This window comes from Atractosteus spatula, chromosome 15 (assembly GCF_055471065.1).
Source record: "Atractosteus spatula isolate fAtrSpa1 chromosome 15, fAtrSpa1.hap1, whole genome shotgun sequence".
NCBI classification, from domain to species: Eukaryota; Metazoa; Chordata; class Actinopteri; order Semionotiformes; family Lepisosteidae; genus Atractosteus; species Atractosteus spatula.
Genome location: NC_142720.1, coordinates 9,317,309 through 9,342,874, shown reverse-complemented (window position 1 = coordinate 9,342,874; position 25,566 = coordinate 9,317,309). Strand labels below are relative to the sequence as shown.

Here is a 25,566-nt window from a genome sequence, read left to right as displayed (position 1 = left end):
AATTTCTCAGAGGTGACATATGAACAACACTCAATACCTGGACATCATCTGCCCAGGTCTGAGATTTGGATACTTCAAGCCAAGTTCATGCTCTATGATTGCTGTGGGACAGCAGTACCTTTGCTACGTGGTAAGACAGACACCCACCGCTATCGGTGTCACCCAGGTGAAGCAGGGAATGACCGGAGGCCTATAGATATGTGTCTTGTTTTGAAGATGGGAACAAATCCTGAGAAATATTGTTCTGTATTGAACATAACGTAGTCACTGACGCAGTCTGGTTCACCTCATTTCTGCCTTCTAAAAAAATGATTTTGCCAGTATTGCAGTTTGAGAAATTTGCTCTTGGATGCCCGTTTCCCTGCATGACTGTGAAGCTCAAGACTGTAGGATTTCAGTTAATTTTTTAATATGATTCTTGCTTTTTTGTTTTTAGAACATTGGGAAAGGAGTCACCAGAGCGTTGACACTTCTTCAGAACGCTCAGCAGGGGCCGAGCTCGCTCAGTGACACATTAAGGTAGTTTACTGGGTTTAGTCACGACAGCATCACGAGAGCTTTTAAACGAGAGAGCCCTGAGCTTTGCTTTTTACAGTCACAAGATACAAACTATCTACATCTATTACAGCAATTATATGTTGATAGCAACAAATGCTTTGTGAACAAGGACATTGGCTTCACACTTGCTGCAAGTGAGCCAGGCTGATCAACATAGTTGTTTATGGCTGGCCATTTTAGTGTCTTTCAATTCCAAGCTGTAAATTTAACTATACATTTTAATTATAAGATACTACCTATAAAAGCTGTAATTTAACATATAGCCTAGATGCAATTTTAATCTTTTTAAAAGGTCCTGCAGTATTTTCCTTGTCCCTCTCCCTTCCTTCCTCTTTTTCTCTGGTTATTCAAGCATTTGCAAAAACTGAGACAAGGACCCAAACTTTTCTGTTTCCTAATCTCTTATGGGAGTATAGAAGTAGGGCCCTAAAAACACTAACAACTGTCCCCACTGCACACAGGTGAGCAGCAAATAACAGTTAAGGTTCATGTTAGGCATGCCTGGGAAGACATGTCTATCTTACCATGTAGCAGACTGCATTGCAAGGACCGAAAAAACTTGGGAACAATGCCTCACAAGAAATCATCTAATTGTACAAAAGCATTCATTTAATTAAACAGAAGTTAATACTTTTGCAAAAGATCTTTTCTTTGCTGCATTGGAAATAATACCTAATAAGATGTGAAGAACAAAAGATGATAAAACGTGTATTATTATTTTTATAGGGATCCACAGCGCATGGATGGACACATGTTAATCAATAATCAAGTGAACCAATAAAAGAGTAATAAGGTAGTAATAAAGAACCACTCTCTGCCCTTGTTTGTCTCCAGATCTAGTCTCACTCAATCCTTAGCCTTGAGAGCCAGCAGTCTGCCTAACCAGAGTGGTCTCTCGTTCGCACTTAAATTAATTTGACAAACGGGCAAGGCTTTAACTGATAGAGGGAGAAAAAGACTGGTATGTACCTCTTCAATGGATGTAATGTGCTGGGTGAACTTTAAATTCATGTTCATTGGTGATTAGAGCATAACGATGAGTCAGAAAGCAGTGACACAGCACTGGAATCAGCACATCCAGCAGAATTAGATATTCTGCACTGCAGGTGAAGTATCAATGTCCTTATCAGCACATTGATATCATTCTTAGATCTGCAGGGGCACCATTAACATGCTTTGTGATAAAACAGCAAACTAGTAACACTTCTTTTATTGTAATTATAGGCCCTTGTTTTTGAGTTTCCCGAGACTGAGATGAGTGCTCACATCTTCATGGCGGATATGAACGCGCCTTTCAGCGCAGGAAAGAGTGTGGGAACACAGAAGACAGGACTGGACCAGTGCCTGTGTGCTGCACTGCAGCTCCAGTGTTCCCACAGCCTGTCTGTGTTCTGGCTGCGGGCGGGACAGGGGCAGGACAGACCGAGCTCTGTCAGTCCGTGCAGCTATCGCATCGGGCTTAGTGTCCCACCAGTGCTGGAATTCTTCACTTATATCCAATTCTTAAAGTCCCCCTGAATCAGATGACGTAAAAATATAATTACAGTAGCGGGAATAAAGATAGAAGACTGTTAAAGAAAACTCACAGAAGCTCTCTTCATATGTAGTGCAGTGTAAAACTCAACTGACATTTAAAATCTGGACTTCCATGGAAGGTTTTAAAAAAAAACAACCTGTAAGTTTGTAAGCCTTTATTATGAAGTCTTCTTGGCTGTGAAGAATTGCATCTTTGTAAAATCCCATGCACCACATTTGGTTCCCAGTGCAGCAAAGAAAACGCAGAAGAAACACATGGACACATTGTTTGTGAGCCCCCGTCTTCCCAAGCCTCCCCACCCCAGCGCTTCCAGTCCTGTCTGAGGGAGTACAATCCACATGAAGACAAGGAATTGGATTGGCTGATTGGTTGTCATGGCAACAAAAAACTCACCAGAGAGGTTAGTTGTACAGGCATGGAAAACGCAAGAAATATGAGCGTGGTAAAAGGATTATAAATGCATGCAGAGCTGATAAGATAACGTAAAAAGGGGGAGACACATAGAATCCATGCATTTTAAGCACACAAAAGGCAAATGCGTCTGCTTTCCCTAAATTCAAGACTGATGATCATGGAATATTGTTCTAACCTTCCTATTGGTTGCAGCTGGGTAGCTTCTAGGTCAGAAAGCCAATCAAAGCTCTTGAAATGTCATGCAGAATTATTCCAAAGCTGCAGTGGATATCAATCTCTAATAAAACCTCACTGAATCTCCAGAGGGAGGGGCTAAAAGGAGAGACTTCCATAGAAACGCATATCATCATCCTACTACAGCTCAGCCTTTGCCAGTAAAAAAACAAGCTTCACAACAGCATTGCGAAAATGGGTCCGGAAATGCCACCTTTGCAGCAAAAAAAGTATTTGATAGGTCTTGAATTCTGCCATTAAAGTGACTGGACTTCAGAAATATTCAGCTTAAAAGAAACAATGAGGTTTAAGACAATGGAAATCTAAAAGCATCGCAGTACAGCGCAATGTATAGAACACGAGCCAGTGGAGTTAAATGTGAGAATTCTCCCACTGGTGATGGAGCTAAAATCCACCATGCATATAGTGCAACACCATCAGTATGGTGAAAACAACATCTTCAGACTACTGCAAATCCCGTTTCTGACAATCATACATGACGCTTCACCAGGAATGAGCAGCACAGAAGGTTTACACAGGTTTGGAACGTTGAGGTTACCTGTGCCCAACTTAGAGGCTCATGGCAACTTTAACAGCACAAAAGGGGTTGGGCACCCAACTCAACACCACTGACCAGCTCTAGTATCAGTGTCCCAACATGCAAAACAAATTCTTTTACTGCAGAGACAGAGCTCTTAGTTTCACTTCCATAAGTAGAACAGCCTCAGTGCACGATTTGTAACATTGGGGTTCTCTCCATGAAGAGAGAGTGCCAAAAGACAACGCAATACAGAGAAAGTGATATCAATGATATCTTTGCATCATGTGTAAAGCATTCGTGGAGACAGATTCCATCTTTAATAGTGCCTCTGTACCTATCGCTAGGCAAGATCACTATCTGCTAAGTAAAGCAGTCTTGAAGAAAATCATACCTCCACTGCTAAGAAATTCCAGAGTCCATTTTTGTTTCTCAAGTAGCTTTTTTCATGCTCTCCCTGCACAGCACACCCCACTACAACTAAATCTGATCTGGCCACCCTAATCTAGATTGAAAATAGCATCAATAAACACCCAGTGGAATTTTAGAAATTCCCCATTTTTTTCCAAAGGCAGATAATTTTAGATCAAGTATGTGATTTGTTAATTACTTAGTTACTGAAAGAATGGTTTGCTCTACACTTGCAGCATTAGTAAAATGAGTAATTTATAACCTGCACAAACCTTACACCCTCATAATGACTTGAAGAATCATGGGATGTTAGCTATAGCTGTGTTTCTTGGGGATGAATCAGCAATTCAGAGCCCGATCAGCAGCAGTCTTCAGGATGTACATGACCAGTTAACTGCTGCTCACATTGTGTAACATGCTTTTGACACCCAAAAATGCTCTGATTAACATGGTGAAAACAACCCAGTGAAGACACCAGAATGTAAATATCTGAGTACTTAAACCACCATAAAAATAAACATTTTTCACAAACAGACAGCTGCAAATTTTCTTAATATATGAAATAATAGATGAAGCCTAGTACCGACAAAGAGAAAAGAATTTTAAAATACTGCACAAGGCAGCAGGTGACTTTCAGGTGCATTGCTTTCAGACAGGCTTACAAAACAACAGGCTTGCAAAGTAAATTAAACAGCAACAAACGTGAAGGTTAATGGTGATGTAAGGCATAAATAAAAAATGTCAGGCCTGAACCGTGCAAGCATTACGACCATGAAAATAAAAACCAGCAAGACAGCACATGCTCCATGGAGTTGGGGGAGGATTATCTGAGTGGTCCATCTTGGAAACAAATCAAAGATTCCTTCTGCAGAGTCTTGTGTTGGTGCTCCCATGTGAAGCCAAATCATTATCATTTCTCCTTCTGGGATTCCTTAAGTGCCCCTGCTACAGCATTATTTCCATGCCAGACGTTTTAAACATGGACTTTCCAGCAGAGGGGATTCATTTTATAAAAGCTCTAAACCTGTTTTACAAATACACATACTTTACAATTGCTTTAAAGATTTTGCTTGAGCACAAAATCAAAGGACAATGCTGACACAGCATTGCCAAAGAGGAGTATGGAAATACAGTTATAAGTGGAAAAATAAGAGGCCAGAATAGACATGTTGACAAAAAGTTTTAAAAATGGTTGTGTCCTCATTCGTCATGACGGTAGTCATGAAAAAGAACAGTTAATTACATTTAATTACTTAAGATTAAATACTTGGGGCGGTGACGTGGCTTCGTATCCCGTGGCTGGCAGAGGAATCCTACTCCGTTGGGCCCCTGAGCAAGGCCCTTAACCCCAACTGCTCCAGGGGCGCCGTATAAATGGCCGACCCTGTGCTCTGACCCCCAGCTTCTCTCCCTGTCTGTGTGTCTCAAGGAGAGCAAGAATGGAGAATGGAGAATATAACAAATTGTATATGGCAAATCTTAAACGTTTTGACTGTGTTGCTCACTTTTATTTTGAGACTTCTGTTCAGTATCCGTAAGGACATCTGATGGGAAATTCATGTTGCATATTAAAAACTAAAAAAAAACCATGTATGACAGAAAACATCATACGTGCTACCCATAATTGTAAAGGCAACCTGTGAAGTTTATTTTCCAAGATGGACAACTGACACAATCCGATCACACGTTTCTGGACTATTACATTACAACAAGCAAACATGAAACAAAAAAAAAAACAAGGAAATAAAATGAAAACATTAGCCAGCAGCTACACAAATAATAAATAACAAAAAACAATGTAAATGTATGCCAGGACATACAATCAGCACTGAATTTTACAAAAACAATCTTTACTGCTGAATTTTAAATGGTCAGCATTGATTATACGCAAAGGGCAGTGTACAGGTATTGCTAAAGTAAAAGATGCTTTTTCTCATGTACATTACAGTTTTATAATGTGCCTGAATGATAAAGGAGACCTATATACACCTGGCAAAATATACTATACTGAGCAACAAAAGAAATGTATTACTTATAAATGCAATAGGTTATTATGACTTGGAGGATCTGAACCTTTTGATAGCAGTTGCACTGGCATTTTATTGAACAGACATGACACGGGTAAGCTCATCACCCTCATTAACAACTGTCTGCAATAGGGCTGATTAACAGGGGATCAGCGAAAGTCACAGGCCAGCATAATAGAGTGTGTGGCCACTACTGGAAGCCATAACATCTGGACACCTGTGTCGCCTCCTTTCAGCCAATCTTGTGGATTCTATCAGATTACTCTTGTACAGCCTGGACAAGCATGCATCTGTCTACTGATCTCCAAGCCCTGGAATCCACACACTGTCCCACAGATATTCCCTGGGGCTCTTGTCTGGGGAGCAGGGCATCCGTGACATCACTGCCACATTCCCAGCTCACAGGACAGCTGGTGGCACACCAGCAGCAGGGGGGAGGGCGCTGTCATGTCGGGCCTAGCCCCCAAACCTCACTAAAGAGGACTTGGCTACGCTGCAGGCAAGCCCACATGTAGTGACTTAGTCCAGCCTCCAACGTACTGACGGCACAAAGGTGCTTCCACAGGTTAAATCAGCTCCTTGGGAAAGGAGATTGAAAGCAATTGTAAATATGGCTCATCGCTGGATTCTTCTGCTTTTCACAAGCAGAAGGGAGCTCAGTGATCGTCTACGGAGATTCAAGCCTGATACTGCCTATTAAATTCCTCTAGGGGTGAGGGATACCAGTACACTGCCCCCCGCATACACAGCTACACTGACCGCCAAAGCCTGCTGGCCATTTTCAGATTTTTATCAAAGTGGAACTGTACTCACCCCATTCCAGTCCACGCCCATACTCACTTCCTCGCCTCCCTCCGAGCTGTTCTCGTACTTGACAGCACTCCCAAAGCTGTCCCGGCTCCTCCGGCGCCCTGGGGTGTCCTCATCCTTCAGGATCTCTACCACCCGTGTCTGGTTGATGGGGTCAATGCCCTGGCACACACACACAGACACACGGCACCCCAGCTCAGTGTCTCGCAGTGGTGTCAAGGAAACGCAGGGATGGGAGAAATCCCAGCGCAGCTCAGTGCAGCTTTGAAACACGTTTATTAATAAAGGACTTCCAGAGGGATATCCTAATTCTCTAAGAGATCAGCTCAAGCACAGGCAACTTCAATGTGATTTATACTTAGACACAGCATGAACAGCCTCCTGTCTAATAACTATAAAATCAGTGTTAGGGACAAGGACACGTTTAGACAGACTACCTATTTAAACACCAGTGCAGAAAGAATGTTTCTGACCCCAGAAATACCATCACTGCACGTCCTGGGGTCACACATTTCCCACAGCCTAAAAAAAGACCCCCCACCCCAAAGCCAGACTCCCATGACAGGTGTATTGTCTGCTTTCCTAACATAAAGGAACTAGATCGAACCGAGTCCTACAGTTACTAAAACAACCGTACTCGCCCAACCCCTCACCCCTTTGCGGCTTGTGACAAATATACCCCACCCACATGTCTGAAATACTCAGGTGCTTGACAGATTGCTGCAAGTGAATCCAAGGACTGCAAAACATTCCGACCTCTTCTTTACTATCGTTATCAGTCATGCATGAGTTGTATAACTGGTGTTGACTATTTTACTACAGTTGCAGCAATTCCAATCGTCTGCAAGAGCACGGAGGGGAAAGCCCCACACTGGATGACATGGGAAAGTCCTATTTCTCCCTTCCTCCATGTTTGTCAAGGTGTAGCTAAACAGTGGCTGCGAGTAAGGAACTTACTGTGGTGCTCTGGATCCATGGAAAGCCAGGAAAAGAGAAAAGCAACATGTGTGACTTTGCTCAGCGCAAACACCACCTACACTGTACACTTGCATCTCTGTTTTAAGGCCTCAGTGAAAGATAGTGTACTTAAATGATAACCACACTGTCACCTTTCAGAAAACCCTTTTGTCAATGTGAAATCACGATTAATGCAAAAAAGAACAAAACTAGGAATATTTGGTCTTAATGTTAATACACTAACATGTGATTTGCTTCTTATGAGGGCTAGGCGTTTTGAACTTCTTTTGCCAAAGCAAAAGAGCAGGAGGAGAACTATTTCCTTAAGAACTTGTGAAGTGAAAACATCCTGTTAAAAAAATAACACTTCTGTGTTTGAAATACAAAACATTAACATTTTGTAAGATTACGGTGGAAATGCTACATAAGGTCCAAACAAAACACTGTCCCGAGAAGATCAAAGGCACAAGTATAACAAAGACAGGCCCATTAAAAAAACCTTATCTTAAAATCTAAATTTTGCTGGTTCTAAATTAACCTGCGGTACAAAGTAACGATCAACGTGTAAGATGTCTACTGTTGTTGCTTTTTGAAGTTTTACAAAGGAAGTTGACGCTGCCATGTGAATTCTGATAAACGGCACAGAGGGTTCAGAGTGTATGGTGGTGTGCAAAAGCTGAGGCACCCCTAGTTAAATGGTCTTTTTCTGCTCGAATTTGCAGAAAGGTGTTCGTACCACGCAGAGGTTGTGTAACTTGGTTTCACTCGGAGACACAGTTCCAGGCAACGGTAAGCCCTGAGTGCGCAGGCTGTGAATGAGGCAGCACGGGGACGCAGGAGCTCAGCTCACCTGTTTGCGGGACCGCATGGCGCACTCCTCCAGCGTCTCTGCGGCCTCCAGCTTGCCCTGCCGGCGATACAGAGCTCCCAGATTCCTCAGGGTCGTGTTCACAGTGGGGCTGCGGGCGAAAAGCACAGTCACGTCAGCCTCCGTGGCACAGCCGCCGGCAGGACACTGGAGCTGTGACACCCCCCGCAGAAATCAAGCAAAGTAACTACCAACACCGCAGAGAACACTACATTAGAGTAAAAAAAGTACATTTTAGCTTAATAAGAGGAATATTAAATAAAAACGTGGTACTTAAGTTCAAAATGCTTTGCAAGGAGATGTCGCACTCCCGTCTATGCATATTACCAATTTACAAAGTACTTATTCTCACACTTCGAGTTTGTAAGTGCATTGAAATTAGGAGGAAAATGGAATGCAAACTATTCTCTTGCAGTAGAGAGATTTCAGGAAAGGTTTGAATTTTTGCAACTTCTGTAATGCGGAGATTTCAGGTGCATATTAAAATGCTTCAGGCACAAACTGGCATTCAATATTACACAGTTATTCAGTTTGTAGTGTTGTATTTAATTTGCCAACACATTTGTGAATTGCTTTGAAGAGCCAGCTGTAATTGCCTGTGGGTACTGTGAACAGTTGTGGAGAGTCACTTCAACAGAAAACTTTTTGAAGAGCTCTGATCTTTCTGGAGGCCAGGTTACAGTCTACAGGTCCATGCTTACTGGGTAATGTCGTCACACGTGTGCAATCTCACACGTGTGCAATCTGCCCATTAGATTCAAACAATAAATTAAACCATCTGCTTTGCCTCTCACATTCCTTCCCCTCATCCTCTTCATCATAATGAACCTGTTACACAACCTGTAATTTCAGGCATCAAAGCTCAATTCCATCAACTCTTTGTGGTGTTTTGTCTTTCTTTTTAGTTATTCGGCCCATCAGTCCATAGCAAAGAGCTATCACTTAAAACTCCAAGTAATATATAATGCAGAATTGGATAACCTGTAAAGTAATACCAGCTCTCAGTATGAGTTTAACACAAAGAAAAACAAAAAAGGCCCCTCTTTGCATTATCTGGCAGCAGGTGCAAATCTTGAGACCAAAAGAAAACCCAGATCTGCATTTCTTTTTGCATCCTTTCCTTACCTGTTCACTTTGCAGGCTTTGTACCAGCCGCCATACTCTGCATAGGGGGCGCTGTCTCTGTGTCTGCCCTGGGGGAAACAAAACAGGGCCTCTGTCAGACACACTTCCACCTGGTAGGTATGAAGAAGGAAACACTCCACCCTTTAGGTGAACGCCAAAGCCCAACTCTACAAGCCCTGTCTCTCGCCATCTTTACAGTAACCACACCCTCCCAAGACCGGAAAAGTGTTTGCTCTGATATAACTTGGCAAAAAAAAGAACCCGCACTCTGTAATATGCAAACTCACATTTTATTGAGGGCAAACTACAGAGTCAGACCTTCATCTAGTGCGGAAGTGTTTATTTTGCTTTACTGTGTAGCTCAAATCCACACTTTGTAAGTAAATGTAACCCAGGTTGTTAAAGTGGACATATCTGACCCAAAAACAAGCACAGCACAGCACTCACCTTGCTCATCTCCTCCCGCTCCTCTGCGTGCATCCAGATGGGCTTGTTTTGAGCTGCAATGAAACAGACAGAACTAGCGTACAGGAAACCGATCACTTGACCTTTGACCTGGAAATAAACAGCCTGCACTTGCTAAGAGGCATTCAAAAATCAAACATGAGGGGTTAATGGACTTTAGGGTCTGAGGGAGAACCCACTTGCCTAAAAACAACTATGTACTGTATATGCCAAGTTTTACAAACCTTAGTTTTGAAATTAAATATTGAGGAATTGACATGATCAAGGCGGTGATGACCACTTATCCTTGGTAATCTTACTGTGACTGACATTGCAGAACCTATCTTCTTGAATAAAGGTTCTTTTTTTATTTTGTGTTATGTGGATGTCTTCATGCCAACCAGGTAATGTACTTTACTCTTTCCCTATTATTAACAATGCTAGAAAAAATAAAAAAGTGTGAAGAATTAAAATTTTACATCCAGGTGTGGCATGTTTCCAAGAGCTGGTTTCCTGCCTTAAGTCATGCTGCTGAACAGATTTTTCTCTTCAGTTTCTTAGTTCTTTGAAAATCTTCATAGTTTTACATGTACTGGTATTTTAAACGTTGACATCTAAAGAAATGATATCAGGTGGGTAGCTGCATCAGCATGTGTAGGCTGCAAAGGAACAAGTAATAGGTTTATTCCATGCTGAAAAGAGAAGAAAGAAAACACAACGTTTCGGCTGTGGAGGCTTCTTCAGGTGTGAAGATTCTTTTCTTTGCCAAGTTACATCACACCCGAAGAAGGCTCCACAACCAAAACATTGTTTTCTTTCTTCTCTTTTCAGCATGGAATAAACCTTTTACTTGTTCCTTTAAAGAAATTACATATCTTGTAATGCCTGGTGTTTGTGGCTAACACCTTAAATAAAGTTCAGGATAGTATTTTAAAATGTTTATTAAAAAATTGCTGAAATAACCAAACACAGGAATAACAACAAAAAAAGACTCTGCTGTAGACAAAGTTTTCCCCCCATTGAACAGACAGGTCTCGAGTCATTTTTCTGTGAGTGGTGCACTGATTTCTACCAAAACCTAACTACCTTTGGAGTAAGCTTTCTGACTGGTATACTGCAGAGAGGAGTTCACCATTCACCAGTGTTTTTCCAACACTGCTATTGAAACGAATCTTTTCCTTGCCATCTGTCTTTTTCATTTAAGAATAAAAGATCCTATAAACTGCAGCAAACTATGCATAAATCACACGTTGTTTGGCATTACACTCCACTGCATGTCATCTGTCGAGCCAAAATCAAAACAGTATTTTATAGTCACACTTGTTTGTAATGTTGGATTGCACATGAAACACACAATGAAGCATGATTTTTTCAGTCCATCACCTGAGTGAGTGTGGTTTTAATAGGTGCTTTTACACAATAAAGAAATGAAAAGCGAATACTAGTTCATTCACACTGATCTATCAGTGGTTGTAATAAAAGCTTTGACAACAAACCCTATATTATTTATACTGAACCTGAACCATAAAAGAAAAACTCATTACAGCTGTGCTATAGCCACACAAGGAAACTTACATAAACATACATAAAAATAATTATAAAGCTAATGAAATACAAAAAATTCAAACAGAATTCCCCGTTTAATAATCAGTACAGTGTGTACTGTGTGTCTGATTGTATTTTTAAGCAATAAAGAAAAATGGTTTCCTTTTTCTACATTGAAAATAGATGACACTAAAGAAATGTTACACCACAAAACAGTGATCATGAAATAAATCATGAAAACAGACAAAAAGGGCTTCAATTAGCAATTAAACTCTACTTCATTATGCATAAAGTGTGTGCACATGACACAATCTGATGATGGGTGTGAGGGATTACAGACAAAAGTGCAAAAGATGTGAAAGTACCTATACAGAGCCCAGCCCACATACGAGTGCTCATTTAAAAATGATTCTGCGTAACGGTTTTATGAGAGAAACTGCATTTTATCATAATATTGAAGTAGCCCTCAAAGGACTCCTATCATGGTATTTATGAAGCTTGCATTTCTTCATGCACTTAACAACATTAAAGAGATCAAACAGTTGTGCAATATCCTTATTTTTAATGGAAATATTCTAATTTTTCCTCTCCATCTCCGGTGGCAAAGACAATTTCAGTCCATTTCCAAAGCTGCTGCATTGCAATTTAATGGACCCCTAGAGAATCTATTTATCTATGCTACAACCCCAGATTTCAGATGATTGTTTTCCCTTATTTCTATAGGCCTCCTCATTTTCAACACTTTACCACAGGCAGTAAGAGGTTGTGAGGCGATAAAAATAAAAAGATTAAGCTTTGCAACGAGATTTAAAAAAAAAGGTTTAGAAGAAGTTGTAAAAAAGAAAGAACCATTCCAATTCAGAGGGAAGAGAAAACAACTTTTATTGCTCTGCCCTTGCTCTTCTTTAATTCTCCTGGTTTAGCAACTTCGCTGGGTAATTCTTTAACCTCTTCAGTGAGTGGCCAGCATGCAATGTTGTCTTGTGTCACCTTAGCAACGCTTCACTGTTTTAAACTGGTGTGAGTTCCTCTGCTGTGCTGCAAAGCCAATTGCTGGTTCAAGACAAGAATTCATCTTATTCGTTGATGTGAAAAAGTTCTAAAAATATGAAAGTAACATCTAAGCACAACTTCGACACCTAAACTGAACTCCCACCTTTCCCAGTAACAGTAACTGCTCAGTAACAGTGCATACGGTGAGCTTCTGCTTTATTATGTAGACAGGAAATCTAGACATTCAAAACAGGCTCTTCCTTTTCTGCAGCACTGGAAACTAGATCACATTGACAGGCTTTCCATACAGAAAAGCTTGATATGTTTCTAACCAGTGCTTTGGAGTATAACATTCAGGTAGAAATCTCAGAAAGGCATCTTTATTAGAACTTTCTGCCAATTGATTATCTACAGAAGAGGACCGTCCAATTCTGGTGTATAAGCAGGTGTTCTAGACATTGTGCAGATATGCAGACACACCTACTCTCCAGGACCAGGACTGGTTAAGGTGAGCAGGAGCCAACCAGACAGGCAGAGGGCACAGGGTGAAACTACACCCTTGACAGGTCCCAGGCCATCTCAGGTGCACACATTCATTCATACACACTCAAGGGTCAGATCAGATCTGCCCGTTAACCTGGACTGCAAGGTACAACAGGCCAGAATTAAGCATAGGTCCTGAACCACTGTCCTGCCCGAGAATTGAACCTTTTTGTTTTAAAATTACTGCACAAGCACAATAAGAAAATGTTCACAAAACTGTACGTTTGTACTCACCATCCACTGAGCCAAACTCTTTCTCATGAGCGCGGGTGAGAATCTCCTTGTACAGAATCTCTGCTTCCTTATACTTCCCTTGTTTCAGGTAACAGGAAGCCTAGCAAACGAAAAAGCAATCAATCCTGTAATTTTGTACAGAAGTTAAATCACGTTCCATAGCAGAAAAGAGGCTGGATATGAAATTCAAATTTGGCACAATGGCACTAGGTGTTTTTCTCATAAAATAGAGTGATAGGGTGGAACAAGTTCTTTTTCAACACTCCAATGGATGAGAGATTGTTTTGGGTAAAAAAAACAGACATTCACAAATTTAGTTTAATTTAGAAGAAGTGGATGGTAAGCCAAGACAAGATGTTTTTTTTGTCAGAACCACATTTCCCAGAAGGCTGTGGGAAATGACGAGCTGTCCTGAGTCACCTGTAACCAGAGGAAGCCAACCGATCAGGTGACAGTTAAATGCCAGGACGTAGAGGCTTCCATGGAGGGAAGAAAACATTTGTCCTTCTAATGGACGGATCGCAGGATCCGTGGAGCTCGGGACTGTGCAACTTTTGAATTTTGTGTTTTTTGGAAGTAAGAAAAGGATGCTGTATTTGAGCATGTGAAACACAGTAGCTGCCTGGCTATTTCTGCTTGGGATACATGGAGAAGTGTAATGTAGGTAAAGCACAAAGAGGAACTTAGGGTTTTGTGCCACAACAGGTTAACACTGGACAACCTTCACCGGGGTGTCATACAAGTTGCTATCGATTTCTTTTTTAGCAAAGCTTCTACTGGTATATAAAACAAACACACAAATGATATCCGTCAGATACGTGCCCCTCAACAAAGCATGTGTAAGTAAATCCAGTCTTTCATAAAATTCCTGTGATACTGCAGGACAAAGATCCCAGCTATTCTTGCACAGATTCCAGCTTGAATCTGCAGTGATATGCAGAGTGTAGGACAGGACCACATCCACAACAGTCTACAGCAACGTCCAGCACTGCACACATCAGCCCATCACCAGATCTGACAGCGGCTGCACAGAGGTGCTATGACTTGTGCAGCTCAGCGAGAGGATTTATTGCGTAGTAGTTTAAATAATGATGCAAAGTGGAGAAGAGGTGTTGATTACACGGCTGTTTATTCCAGTCGCAAGAAATGTGGAAGAGATCCTGTGCTGCACCAAGAAAGACCTCGGCACCACCCGACATCAACGCGACTGCGCGCACATGCACGCTCACACGCACAGGCTCCCCGGGCTCACCAGGTTGTTCTTCGTCTTGGCAACATTGGGATCGTCGGGACCCAGCCTGCGCTCGTAGATCTCCAGGGCGCGGCAGTAGTAGTACTCCACCTCCTCGTACTTCCCCTGGTTCTGACACAGCAGCGCCAGGTTATTCAGCTGCTTGGCCACGTCAGGGTGATCCTTCCCAAGGACCTGAGGAGACCACACACAGCTTTCTAGTATCACGTCAGAGGGGAGGCACCCCCCCAGCTCTGTATTCCCCTCTCCCCCCGAACACCGAACTACTAAAAGGGAAGAAACGTTTGTTTGGGTATCTAGACAAATATACGCTTGGCGTCATGTTCAGCTACCTGGCATTTCCTGACAGTGTAGTTACAGTTCTTTATTCTAAATGATTTCTGAGACCTGCAAAAGAAAAGTTTTAAGTGACTTGTGTTGCTTTGTCTGTCACTTCACAAAGATGTGTATTTTGCCATCACCTTAAACTGGCCACTTCCAATCAATTCACTTTTCTACATAAAATCTTGACCTGATGTCATAGTGTCACCTTAACATATGTTCAGAATCATCTGGTTTATATTTGTTTTTTCTGTTCTTAGAAAGTTCCATAAGGATCGGCAATTTTAAGGGCATCATTTTACTGCAGCTTTCCGCTCTGGGTTAATACATGTTAAGAGTTGTGTCTAGAATGCAAATGAGAAAATCCAAGGACTGCGTTTTCCGAAAAAGTACCACACAGAAAACTGCATTACTGCACTATTTGGTAGGTGTGGCTCTCTGACTTTTTAAGAGTAGCTGTGGGCAAGACGATGTTTTCCCCAGGACGGAGATGGAGACACACCTTTTCTCTGATCTCAAGTGCCCTCTTGCACAGCGGCTCAGCCTCCTTGTACTTTCCCCTCTTCCCGTAGAGCACAGCCAGGTTGTTAAGTGTTGCAGCAACCTAAAATAAAAATCACATGGGCACATAAATATACATGCCAAGCAGCTGGCTTAATTAGACCGATTCAGTCTCAGAGGTTTCCAGAGCTGCGAGGTCATGAACCTGCTGTGCAGAGACTCTGCTTTGCAGTTCATTAATTGCCTCCGACAATATCCCCCGGATGTCTAAATGGCTCCCTCCTTCACATTTAGCACACACTTGCAATGCTGTTTCTATCACAGATTGTATTTTCAGCAGACATTCCACCTCCCCCAAAACAAGGTTACGTTTTTAAACATGCAAAGCACAAAGACAGAAGTTTTACTTAAATACGATCTGCACTAGTGCAGAGAGTGTGCACACTTGAGAACATAATGAATTCTCTGAATGACTTCTGTGCTTCATGTGTAAAATGTGTTTAGTTCTGTTAGGTCTAGAGAATGAATACAGGAGGTATCAATCCATGATCAAACAGCCTTGACTCCAAAAGAAGCCCTAGGGTGTTCTAGTGAAAAGAGTGCAAAGTAAATTCCAATTTACATATCCACGTTTTGAAACTGCCCTGAGATAAACAAAAACCCCATGGCATTTTGTCCAGTTCTTAACTATCACCAATGCACAATGCTACTGAACTGTCAAGATGAACTCATTCTCCTCTGCGGCCTTTTTCTCGACAGTACTTACTGCAGGATGATCTTTTCCAAGCGTCTTCTCACGGATGGACAAAGCGTCATTGAGCAGATGTGCAGCCTCCTTGTACTTGTTCTGATCCCTAAAAAGGAAGAAATTAAAGCTTGCGGTTTAGAAGCGTGCTTTTACACGCACGACAGAACGGCAGGGGCATTGTGTTGGGTCACGTGAAAGCTAGGAGAGGGAAAAGGGACAGTGGAAGGTGAGCAGAGTACAGGGTGGCCCCACCTGTAAACCAGAGCCAGGATATTGAGCATGGTGGCCACATCTGGGTGGTCGTGGCCAGAGGTTTTCTCCAGGTCCTCCAGTGCTTGCTTGCAAAGCGGCACAGCAACCTCGTAGCGGCCCTGGGAGGCGTACTGGATGACCAGGTTGTGCAGGGTGCGCAGACGGGCGGGGATCTCGTAGCCTCCCTGCTGGGCCGCCGCCACTGCTGCACTGTTGTGCTGGTGCTGCACTGTGGAGGGGGAGGAGAGGGATGGCAGCCAGTCAGCCCAAAAGATGGCGACAGTAGAGCCATGCGGCCATGTCTGGCCACACCTCCTACCTCCTAACCTGGAGGCCCGCATGCGTCTGACACTGAACTGCGACAGAAATTGAATTTTTCTCCCTTACTTCCTTGGCCAGACTCCTCTTCATCATTGGGAAAGAGGTCATCCAGAGTGTCCTTGGGAGGCTCCCCATCTTTCTCCTCCTGGGAAAAGATTCGAGGTATAAGAGATGCAACCAAGATTGTCCACTCCCGGCCTTTTTTCATAACTTGGGCCAGGAAAACTGAAGCTCATTTCAACACAAAAGGAGATGACAGTCCTTGTTCATTGAGGTCTATCGATACCTTTGTTATTCTTAAGGCCCCGCATCCGAAGGCAGAGGAGAAATAATGTGTGACAGGGAGGTGAAGTCATGCAGAGATGAACAACCTTACCCACTGGGATCTCAGGAGATTATGGAGAGCTGTACACTTACCTTTTAAGGCTGTGGCTTTTAGGATTTTTTTTTAGAATTCCTGCAGCTTAACTAAAAGATTTTTTGCAGTGGAGTTAAGAAAGGAAATTAAATGAAAAATCAGACTCTTGCTGAACAAGCAGTCTTAAAATGAAAATTTTTTTTCCAGGTGGATTTACATTAGCTCTGCTGGAAAGCTGAGGCACTAACAAGGAACTGCCGAGATCAGCCTAAATGATTTTGCTTAACACTAAATGTTCATTGAGACCATCAGACATCACTGTGGATATTACATGAAGGACTGCTGGTTTCCTTGCCAGTAAGCACATAGTAGCATCCTCATTTAAAGAAGCAAATTGGAGAAGAAAAGTATTTGTCTTTTTTCCAGAGACAAATGGAGTAGATTATAATCTACAGCAGGGATGACCCATTCTAATTCTTGAGGGGCTCTGAGGTGAGATCTAATTATTGATCTAATTATTTGGCAAATAAGTCAGAATGGCCAGATTGATCTTCAATCAGTTGTAAATTGAAAAATACCGTGCTAAACCTGCATAGTAAGCAAAGTATGGAGTTTTTAATATCAGACAAACTGGAAGTTATAAGCCTGCCTAGGAAAACCATCACCTTTCCCGGAGAGTTTCCTTAAAACCAGACATGTTTGGTTCCACCCGAATAAAAAAAACCCCAGAACAAATACAAAGGTCTGATTTCTTTCATCTCTTTAGCGCACCCAAGAGGACCCCCTTGTCGCAGAGCGCTGGGAAACGAAAGCAGGAGGGCTCACCGAAGGGGAGACATCCTCGTCGTACTTCTTCAGCTGGTTCATGAACTCCAGGTGCTTCTTCTCCTCCTCCAGCTGGGCCACGCTCTGCTCGCTCTTCTGCAGCTTCTGCTGGGTGTTGGCCAGCTCATCCCGCAACCACTGGTTCTCCTGGCACAGCCGGCGCACCTGGGCGCGCAGCTTCTGCTTCTCCGACTCCACCGCGTTCAGGTGGTTGGAGAGGGCCATCATCACCTGCAGACGGGAGCGGACACAGCCGGGGGTCAGCAACCGAGACTGGACGGGGGCAGCAGGCCCGTGAAGCTGGAAGACTCACTCAGCCCTCCTCCACAGGAGCAAACACTGTGCTTTACTTTAATGGCTCACAAACACCTAAATCAAGAAAGGCGTGGGTTTTTTTCCTGCATAAGAAGGTTTTCCACTTTGCATTTTTATCCTGTTTTATGAAAAAGGTCATAATAATGAGCTTTTAGAAATGCATTTTTCACATATTTAACAGAAGTAGAAGCTCCTTGATGTTGAATCATAATATTCCTACTCATTGTATGCAAAATAGTCCAATACCAAATCCAGGACAGAAAGCAAGAATATAAATGAAGAACGCAAGCATGAATGAGAGACACACTCATGTCTCGAAGCATGAAACAACCGCAGAGCTGTTCTGAAGAACACACACAGCCACACAGTTTCCCCTTGTCAGCACAGAATGGTCTTCTGACCCGAGGAGCTGTGTCTCATTGTACCTGTGCCTCTCCCAGCCCCAGCTCAATCATCTCCACAGACTTGCGCAGGAGGTTGGACTTTTCGTGGACCAGGTTGGCTTCCTCATCCTTCTTGAGGCACTTGATGGTCTCCAGCAGGCTGTGCAGGATGGAGTTGTGTTCATTCTTCAGGGCCTCCAGCCCCTGGATCACCAGCTTGGTGTTAGAGATGATCTCCTCCTGCGTCAGTTTTTCAAGCTTTTCTTCTCTGGGGTAAACCATTGTGGACATCTTCTGCTATTGACAACCTGTGTGGGGTGGACAAAAATACAGAAAGGACTGTTAGAAAAAACACAAGTGTGACAAACACTATTTTTTAGAACATTGAGCACTGTTGTTCAGCTCTTTAAAATCACCCTGGATTGGAACTATTCAACTTCCAAGATACTATTGCATATTCCATGTGTTCCAGCACTTTGTAAATACAGTAGGTTTAGTGTTATGTATGATTTTAAGCAATAGCATCACATGCATGTATTATTTAATGCATCTACTACTTTATATACAGTGCCCTCGGTGAGTATTGGGACAATGAAGTCAAAGTTGCTATTTCTGCTGTATACTCAAGCAATTTGGATTTGAGGAGAAAAGATGAATATGAGGCAAAAGTACAGAATGTCACATTTTTTTATGGGTAATTTCTGTGCTTATATATTTTGCCATTTTAGAAAAATAGCACTTTTTGTGTTCAACCCCCATAAGTATAAGGATAAGTGGCTACGTATTGGTCAGGTGTTTCCTGTTGCATTGATTGGGCACAGAAAAAAGAGCCGTGAGCGTGTAGTGTTGGATTTAGCCTTTACTCTTGCCTTTAGTGACTGATTTTGGAGTCGGTAGGCCTAAACCAACATGAAGACTAGAAATCTGTTTGTGAAAGAAAAACATGCCATTTGCATGCTGAAATAAAATAATTCAATCAGGTCTATAGCACAGAAACTGGGCATAGCAAAATCAACAGTTTGGAGTAGCGTGGAAAAAAAAAGCACTGGTGTACTTGGCAATCAGCAACAAGCAGGTCGGCCAAGGAAAACAACTGCGGTCAATGACAGAACAATTACCAGAGCTATGAAAAAAACCCTCTAAAACAACTGTCGCTGAAATCACCAACGAAATACGCAATGCAGGGCTGAAGGTATCCCAATCTACTGTTCGCGGAGCACTTTGACAGCAGATGAACACCGCACGATGAAAACCTCTCATCAGCACCAAAAATAGAAATTACAAGTCGCTATAAAGTGCAGAGCTCGGCAGCAAAGTGTCATAGACGGATGAGACAAAGCCAAACCTCTCTCAAAGTGACAGGAAGATGAAAGTTGGAGCTAATGGAAAAGAGCTAACTGCAGACGATCCAAAACACACCACTTCATCTGGGAAACATGGTGGAGGTAGTGTCATGGCTTGGCTCACTCATCTTTATTGATGACGTAACTAATGATTGTAGCAGCAAAATGGCTTCAGAGGTGCACAGAAAGATCTCGTCTGCCTGTGTTCAAGAAAATGTCTCCAGACTCACTGGATGGCGCTTCCTCAAGCAGCAGATCAATGGCCCAAAACATAACCACGGAGTTCATTAGGGGGAAAACAGTGGGAAATGATAGACTGGCCGAGTCACTTGCTGAAAAGGAGACCGAAGCCAGAAACCCACCAGCTGAAAATGGCAGCAGCAAAGGCTTGGCGAAGCATCTCAAAAGAATAAACCAAGAGTTTGGTGATATCAACAGGTCACAGGCTTCATGCTCATATTGCCTGCAAAGGCTTTGCAGCCAAATATGTTTTAAACTACTTCAATTGACTTTATGTTAATAAGTTAATAAGATCTAGTTCCTTACCCTTGTTATCACGCTTCCTAGTCCCTCACCAAAACCCACCTGCTTCCAAAAGAATTATCCTAAATGTTACACCCCTTTACCCCTAGACACTTGGGGTCTTAACATATGGGATAGAACACAAAGTGTTATTATCCTAAAATGATAAGGATATATGCGCAGGAATACCCAGAAAAAATGATAACATTCCATACTTTTGCCTCATATTCACCATTTTACCTCAAATCCAAATACATAACAGGTCCAGGATACTTTGCAAATTTGAAGACGACAGGTGTATAATTGATAAATGAACAAGATAAGCTGTTGAAAGACAAAGTCAACAAAGTGTATTCTGGGATAGCCTTCTAACTGGGAAAGTAAAGAAAAAAAAGATGAGACTACTCTATGAACCCAGACACCTAAAGTGCACAGGATCCTTTATGGCTGTTTCATGACAGATCAAAGCAGTTCATTCTGTAAAGCTGAAAAAGAAATAGTGCTTTCCTCATGACACTATAGTGCAGTATTTCAGAGACTGCTCAGTCGATTCATACTTACTGTATATAAATTAATTATAAGGTAGAAAAAGACAAAAGGCATTTTTTCCTCAAGGCTAACAAGATCTGTCTTGTGCACTGCCCCCCTTATTATTGTAGAAGTAGTGTATCATGAAATTGTGTATTGTTGATATGACAGGCATTTTACAGACTTTTTCTGTATCTGTTTTTGTAACAACCCCTACATTTCTCATCTCAGATTTAACAAAGGAAGTCCATATAAGTTATTACTTACACTCTCCTTAGATGTAGAGAGGAAAACCAGAATTATACTGTACGAATGAGGTAACCTCAGTCACGGGTATGGGTACACCAGAGTGCACACAAGGAAACCCAGCGTAAAAGGTCTTACAGTATAGCAGTGCCTTGAAATGGGTCAGAATGCACATAAATGTCATCCCTAAAATAAACGCTACAGGGCAGTGAATGATTATTTCATTGTTCCCGTAGTCTCAGTAAGTATTGCATTTAAGGAACTATCCAAAAATTCACTGTGTCCATAATTTGTGGCGAGAGACGCATAAACAAGATTACTATGTGCCAGGTAACACAGAGCCCGTCTTTTAAACCACTCAGCCATCATCAATAAGTAAATGGAGGAGAATAAATACCAACTGGCATATATCAGTTGTCAACTTTAGATATAAAACACGATTCATATCAATTACCTATAGGAAGACTATTTACAAACGCACTATATGGTTTAACGAATGCAATCTCCAAATAACTGATCTGTTTCTAAGCCTTAAACAAGGTAAATCATCCCAGTCTTATGAAGTCAAAAACAGCTAGCGTCGTGAAAAACGACACTCAGCATTAAGGTGCATAGCCGACTTCCACAGAACTGCTTTTCTAGTTATAATACATGACTAAATAAGAGAACTTTGATTTGCAGCACAGCTTGGAAGGGTGCTGGGATTCAACATGATGGGGAAAAAAAAACAAGCCCCTGCTCTGGTGTTTATTTTGAAACATTATGAAACAGAAAATTACATATTCAACACTGGTATTTATTCTCCATTTCAGGAACAGCTATTTTAGAACTCCCACCGTGGAGCACAGAAGCAGGGTCTGACTGTCACTGCGAAATGTGAACAGATGCAGCTTGTTAAAATGAGCCACTTCCCCTTTCTTGTATTCCTGGGAGACTGTACATATCCAGGAAAGGAATGTAACTCAGCAGGATTTCCTATGCTGTGAATATGTGCAGGTTAGATTGGTACAGGAAAGCATCTAAAAACATCAAAAAAAGTTGGCTATTTTATCCAGAGGTGTAGGAGACAGAATTATCGCAATTATGTCACATACAATGCGTCACACAATACATGCAGCCTTTGGACCTTAAACATTAAATCCGTTATTCATTCTTTTGTTTGTCAGCCTTATCCTATCTTTTCCTGGTCCTTGCTAGAGCCGTCACCTGGGAAAGGACAGGAGTACAATACAGTAGCACTGCTTGAAAAGGACAACTAAGAAAACTAGCTTTGGACTTTAAGAAATTTGAGTATATTGTAACCAAGTGTACCAGGTGGACCAAATGGTCTTTCTCATCTGTAACCTTCCCTCCTTTCTTGTGTCATCTGAGACCCCAGCTGCAAAAACACAGCAAGCATAGCCTTTATGTATACAGACTTATAAGAAAGAAGAAAGTTTGTGTTTTTTTATAACTTATGAAATTTCAACCTAATTTAATAAGGAAAAAAAAATCATACAGGGGCACCAATTCTTCAAACCCATCACTAGTTACTCAGTAATAGTGGATAGTATGACCATGTGACAGAACAATAGAGTGCTCCTATAAAAATGTTTTTAAAGAGGTTTTTCCTCATTCTCAGTGCAGTGAATTACTGCTAATGGGGGCGCTGCAGGCTACAACATGCAAGCTCCATCCTGGTGAGCCTTCAGTCTGAAAAGCAAGTATCTTCTGAAACGTGTGCTGTTCTTTGATCAATCTGGAGAAGGTCTCTTTAGACTGGGGCAGCAGTGTGGAGTAGCAATAAAGGCTCATGGGAGACTGTGGATTAAATCCCAGGCAGTGCTGTACCCCTGAGCAAGTTTTCCCACTCAGAATACTACAGTACAGCCCTGCAGTATAAATTAATAAATTAAGAAACTCAAGTTCCTCAAGACACAAGCTCTTCCCCAGGCAACAGCCCCCATTCAACAACTAATGGCTCGAGACATGAAAAGAGCTCTTTGCACTGAATATCCTAAAAGATTATGAAACACAGGACTTTAATTGCATGAAGGGGTGAAATGTCAAATAAAAAAAAAACAACTGCTTGACAACAATGTTGCCGAGATTATAATGGCAATTCCCCCTGTAAAACAACCAGTCTTAATGCACAAATTAGTAAGGGGGTTACACTGATATTTAGAAAAGTAATCTTTAGTAATTTACAGATTTTTTCCTCAATAATGCACAAACAAACCTATGGGTCAAGCATTCAATAGGAGAAACAACACGTTTTGTTGGTGTCAGTGGGACTACATGCTAGACTTCTCTGAGACAATATTCAATATGTCTAATTAATATTAATTAAATTAATATTCTGCATGTTGGCACACCTTTAGAAATGGCCGCATTACACTGCATAGAAAAGAAACCTAAACATGAAAATGTAAAAGACAGTATGAAAACAACAAAAGAAACCAAACTTGTTTGGAGGGGAACCACCCACTGCTGTGCTGTTACCACACAGACGCAAAAAAGAGGAGGAGAATCAATCTGGTAACACTTCTCTGGAATAGCAGCTTGATTTATTCAAATCTGCTTGCTCATTAAAAATACTTTAAGAGTATAAATTGAAACTATTTTTAAATTTGTGTCTGTGGTATTTTCTGCAGACTACCCATTTGTATGTACTTTCACGGGAGGATGAGTGAATTTAAAAACAATTTCGAGCATCAGGCTCCTTTAACAAGACACACACTTCCTCAAGACGGCCTGCAGAGTCTCTTTAATTGCTGCACTACACAGGAGACACCACAGGAAGAAAGGGCTTAAACCTTGCCTTCAATTAAAAAGACTATAAAACGATAGCTGAAGATAAAAAGAGACCAGTTCTAACAGACCTATATCAATGGCACAAAGAATAAACCACTGCTAATCTAAAAGTTTTCTGCCATTTTATGGCATGGCAGATCTAGAGATCACGTCACTTTTTATTTTTGATATGACTTACCTGTATTTATTGTGTGGGGAGTTAAACAAATGGCAAATTATAATGACAGCAAAGTTTCAAAATGGTAGAAGGAAAACAGTTTATAGCAAATACCATCCCACATGCGTCAGCAAAGCCTTCATCTTTCAGACTGCAGTTTGCTTAAAAATATACCTGTTAAAAAAAAAAACTTCTCAAAATCCTGCTTAGCGATCCTTTAGAAATCCGTAACAGCAGAATTACAGACCTGGAACTCCCGCTCTATTTTTCGGACTTAAGTCCAATGTTTCCCAGCGTAATCTCCAAAAACAGACCTAATAAAAGGGCCAATCATTCTCTGAAAACAATCAGTTTTGTCGATAAAATGGAAAAAAATGTGCACCAAGAAGATAAGTTAATAATGTTGTCAATTTAAGTTCAATGCTTCAGTGTGGCCAATGAGGTGACAACTTCCCCCTTCTAATGTCATTCCTTTCAACAGAGATTTCATACCTGAATGTTTTGCAGAAAAAAACGTGCATCTTAATGCAGATATTGGCATATCTGTAAGTGTTTAATTTTTATGCGAGACTTTCAGCTTTATGTTGTTTCTAAAAAGCTCCTTCACTGAGGCATTTAATATTAAAGGCCTACATTTATAGGCTTAAATTCTGCACAAATCTGTTTAGATTTGAGTATTGGTCTTTCTTGAGTGATATCTCATGCTTAGAGAAAAAGGGACTGCTGCCAGCAAGCTGGACCTTAATTATTTATAAGAGCCTAAAACAGCTTCCAGCATTTCCACGTTGATATTCGCAGGTCCACAAGGACAGGCAGGGGAAATTTACAGATTACGGACCTTGCAAACAAAAGCTTCAACCTGAAGGGTTTTGCAAATGTATAATAATTATGGCAGGATGACGACACTCTCCTCTATTCAATAATACATGTGTTTACATTAAAAATACATTAAAATACAGGACTATGTCACGCTGATCATTTTGAGTAACATGGTAATTATCCAGCATTTAACCCAAAGTGGAAAGCTTTTTGTCCATGAACTGTAAAATTACTATCACTTTACGATGCCCTCCGTTACGCACTTCATCTCCAATATTTTGGTTTTCCCCTGCCTGACAGCATTGTGTGGAAAGAAACCTAAATTACCAAAAACCCAGCGGTCAATGTGACCTCAAATTTCAGAAGAGTGGGCGGAGGGAGGGGAGAGCTTGAAAGAAAATGGCCGTGCAGATCAATCACAGCCCATGCGATCCTTTCCTCTCTCTGCCTTTTTCCTGATGCTTGACTGAAGGAAGAGGAGCACACAGGTGACCTAGCAGCGTTGACTGAAAATGTTCTGAGAGAGCTGGAGTGATGTTGCATCGACCAGGCCAAAATGACCAACTCGCAAAAACTCTCGAGTAAAGACATCAATTGATGTCTTCTTTTCCAGCCTTCGCTATTCGAAACATTACCAGACTCATGGCACTTTGAAGCACATTACT

General features: G+C 41.6%; 1 protein-coding gene across 7 annotated transcripts in view; it reads right to left on the bottom strand.

Annotated features, from left to right (window-relative positions):
* klc1b (kinesin light chain 1b) overlaps positions 1-25,566 on the bottom strand; it is a 51,965-nt gene that overhangs the window by 14,545 nt on the left and 11,854 nt on the right. For 4 of the 7 annotated variants that reach the window (XM_088933664.1, XM_088933665.1, XM_088933670.1 and 1 more), the window contains exons 2-13: positions 18,536-18,801; positions 17,796-18,026; positions 16,679-16,757; positions 16,292-16,520; positions 16,058-16,145; positions 15,293-15,394; positions 14,470-14,643; positions 13,218-13,317; positions 9,906-9,958; positions 9,459-9,526; positions 8,316-8,424; positions 6,512-6,670 (exon numbers count right to left, since the gene is read on the bottom strand). In XM_088933664.1, coding sequence (XP_088789790.1) covers positions 6,512-6,670; positions 8,316-8,424; positions 9,459-9,526; positions 9,906-9,958; positions 13,218-13,317; positions 14,470-14,643; positions 15,293-15,394; positions 16,058-16,145; positions 16,292-16,520; positions 16,679-16,757; positions 17,796-18,026; positions 18,536-18,784 — 1,641 coding nt within the window. In that variant the 5' untranslated portion in view covers positions 18,785-18,801. The remainder of the gene's footprint in view (positions 1-6,511; positions 6,671-8,315; positions 8,425-9,458; positions 9,527-9,905; positions 9,959-13,217; positions 13,318-14,469; positions 14,644-15,292; positions 15,395-16,057; positions 16,146-16,291; positions 16,521-16,678; positions 16,758-17,795; positions 18,027-18,535; positions 18,802-25,566) is intronic. The other 3 variants (XM_088933671.1, XM_088933672.1, XM_088933669.1) reach the window with 2 other exon arrangements.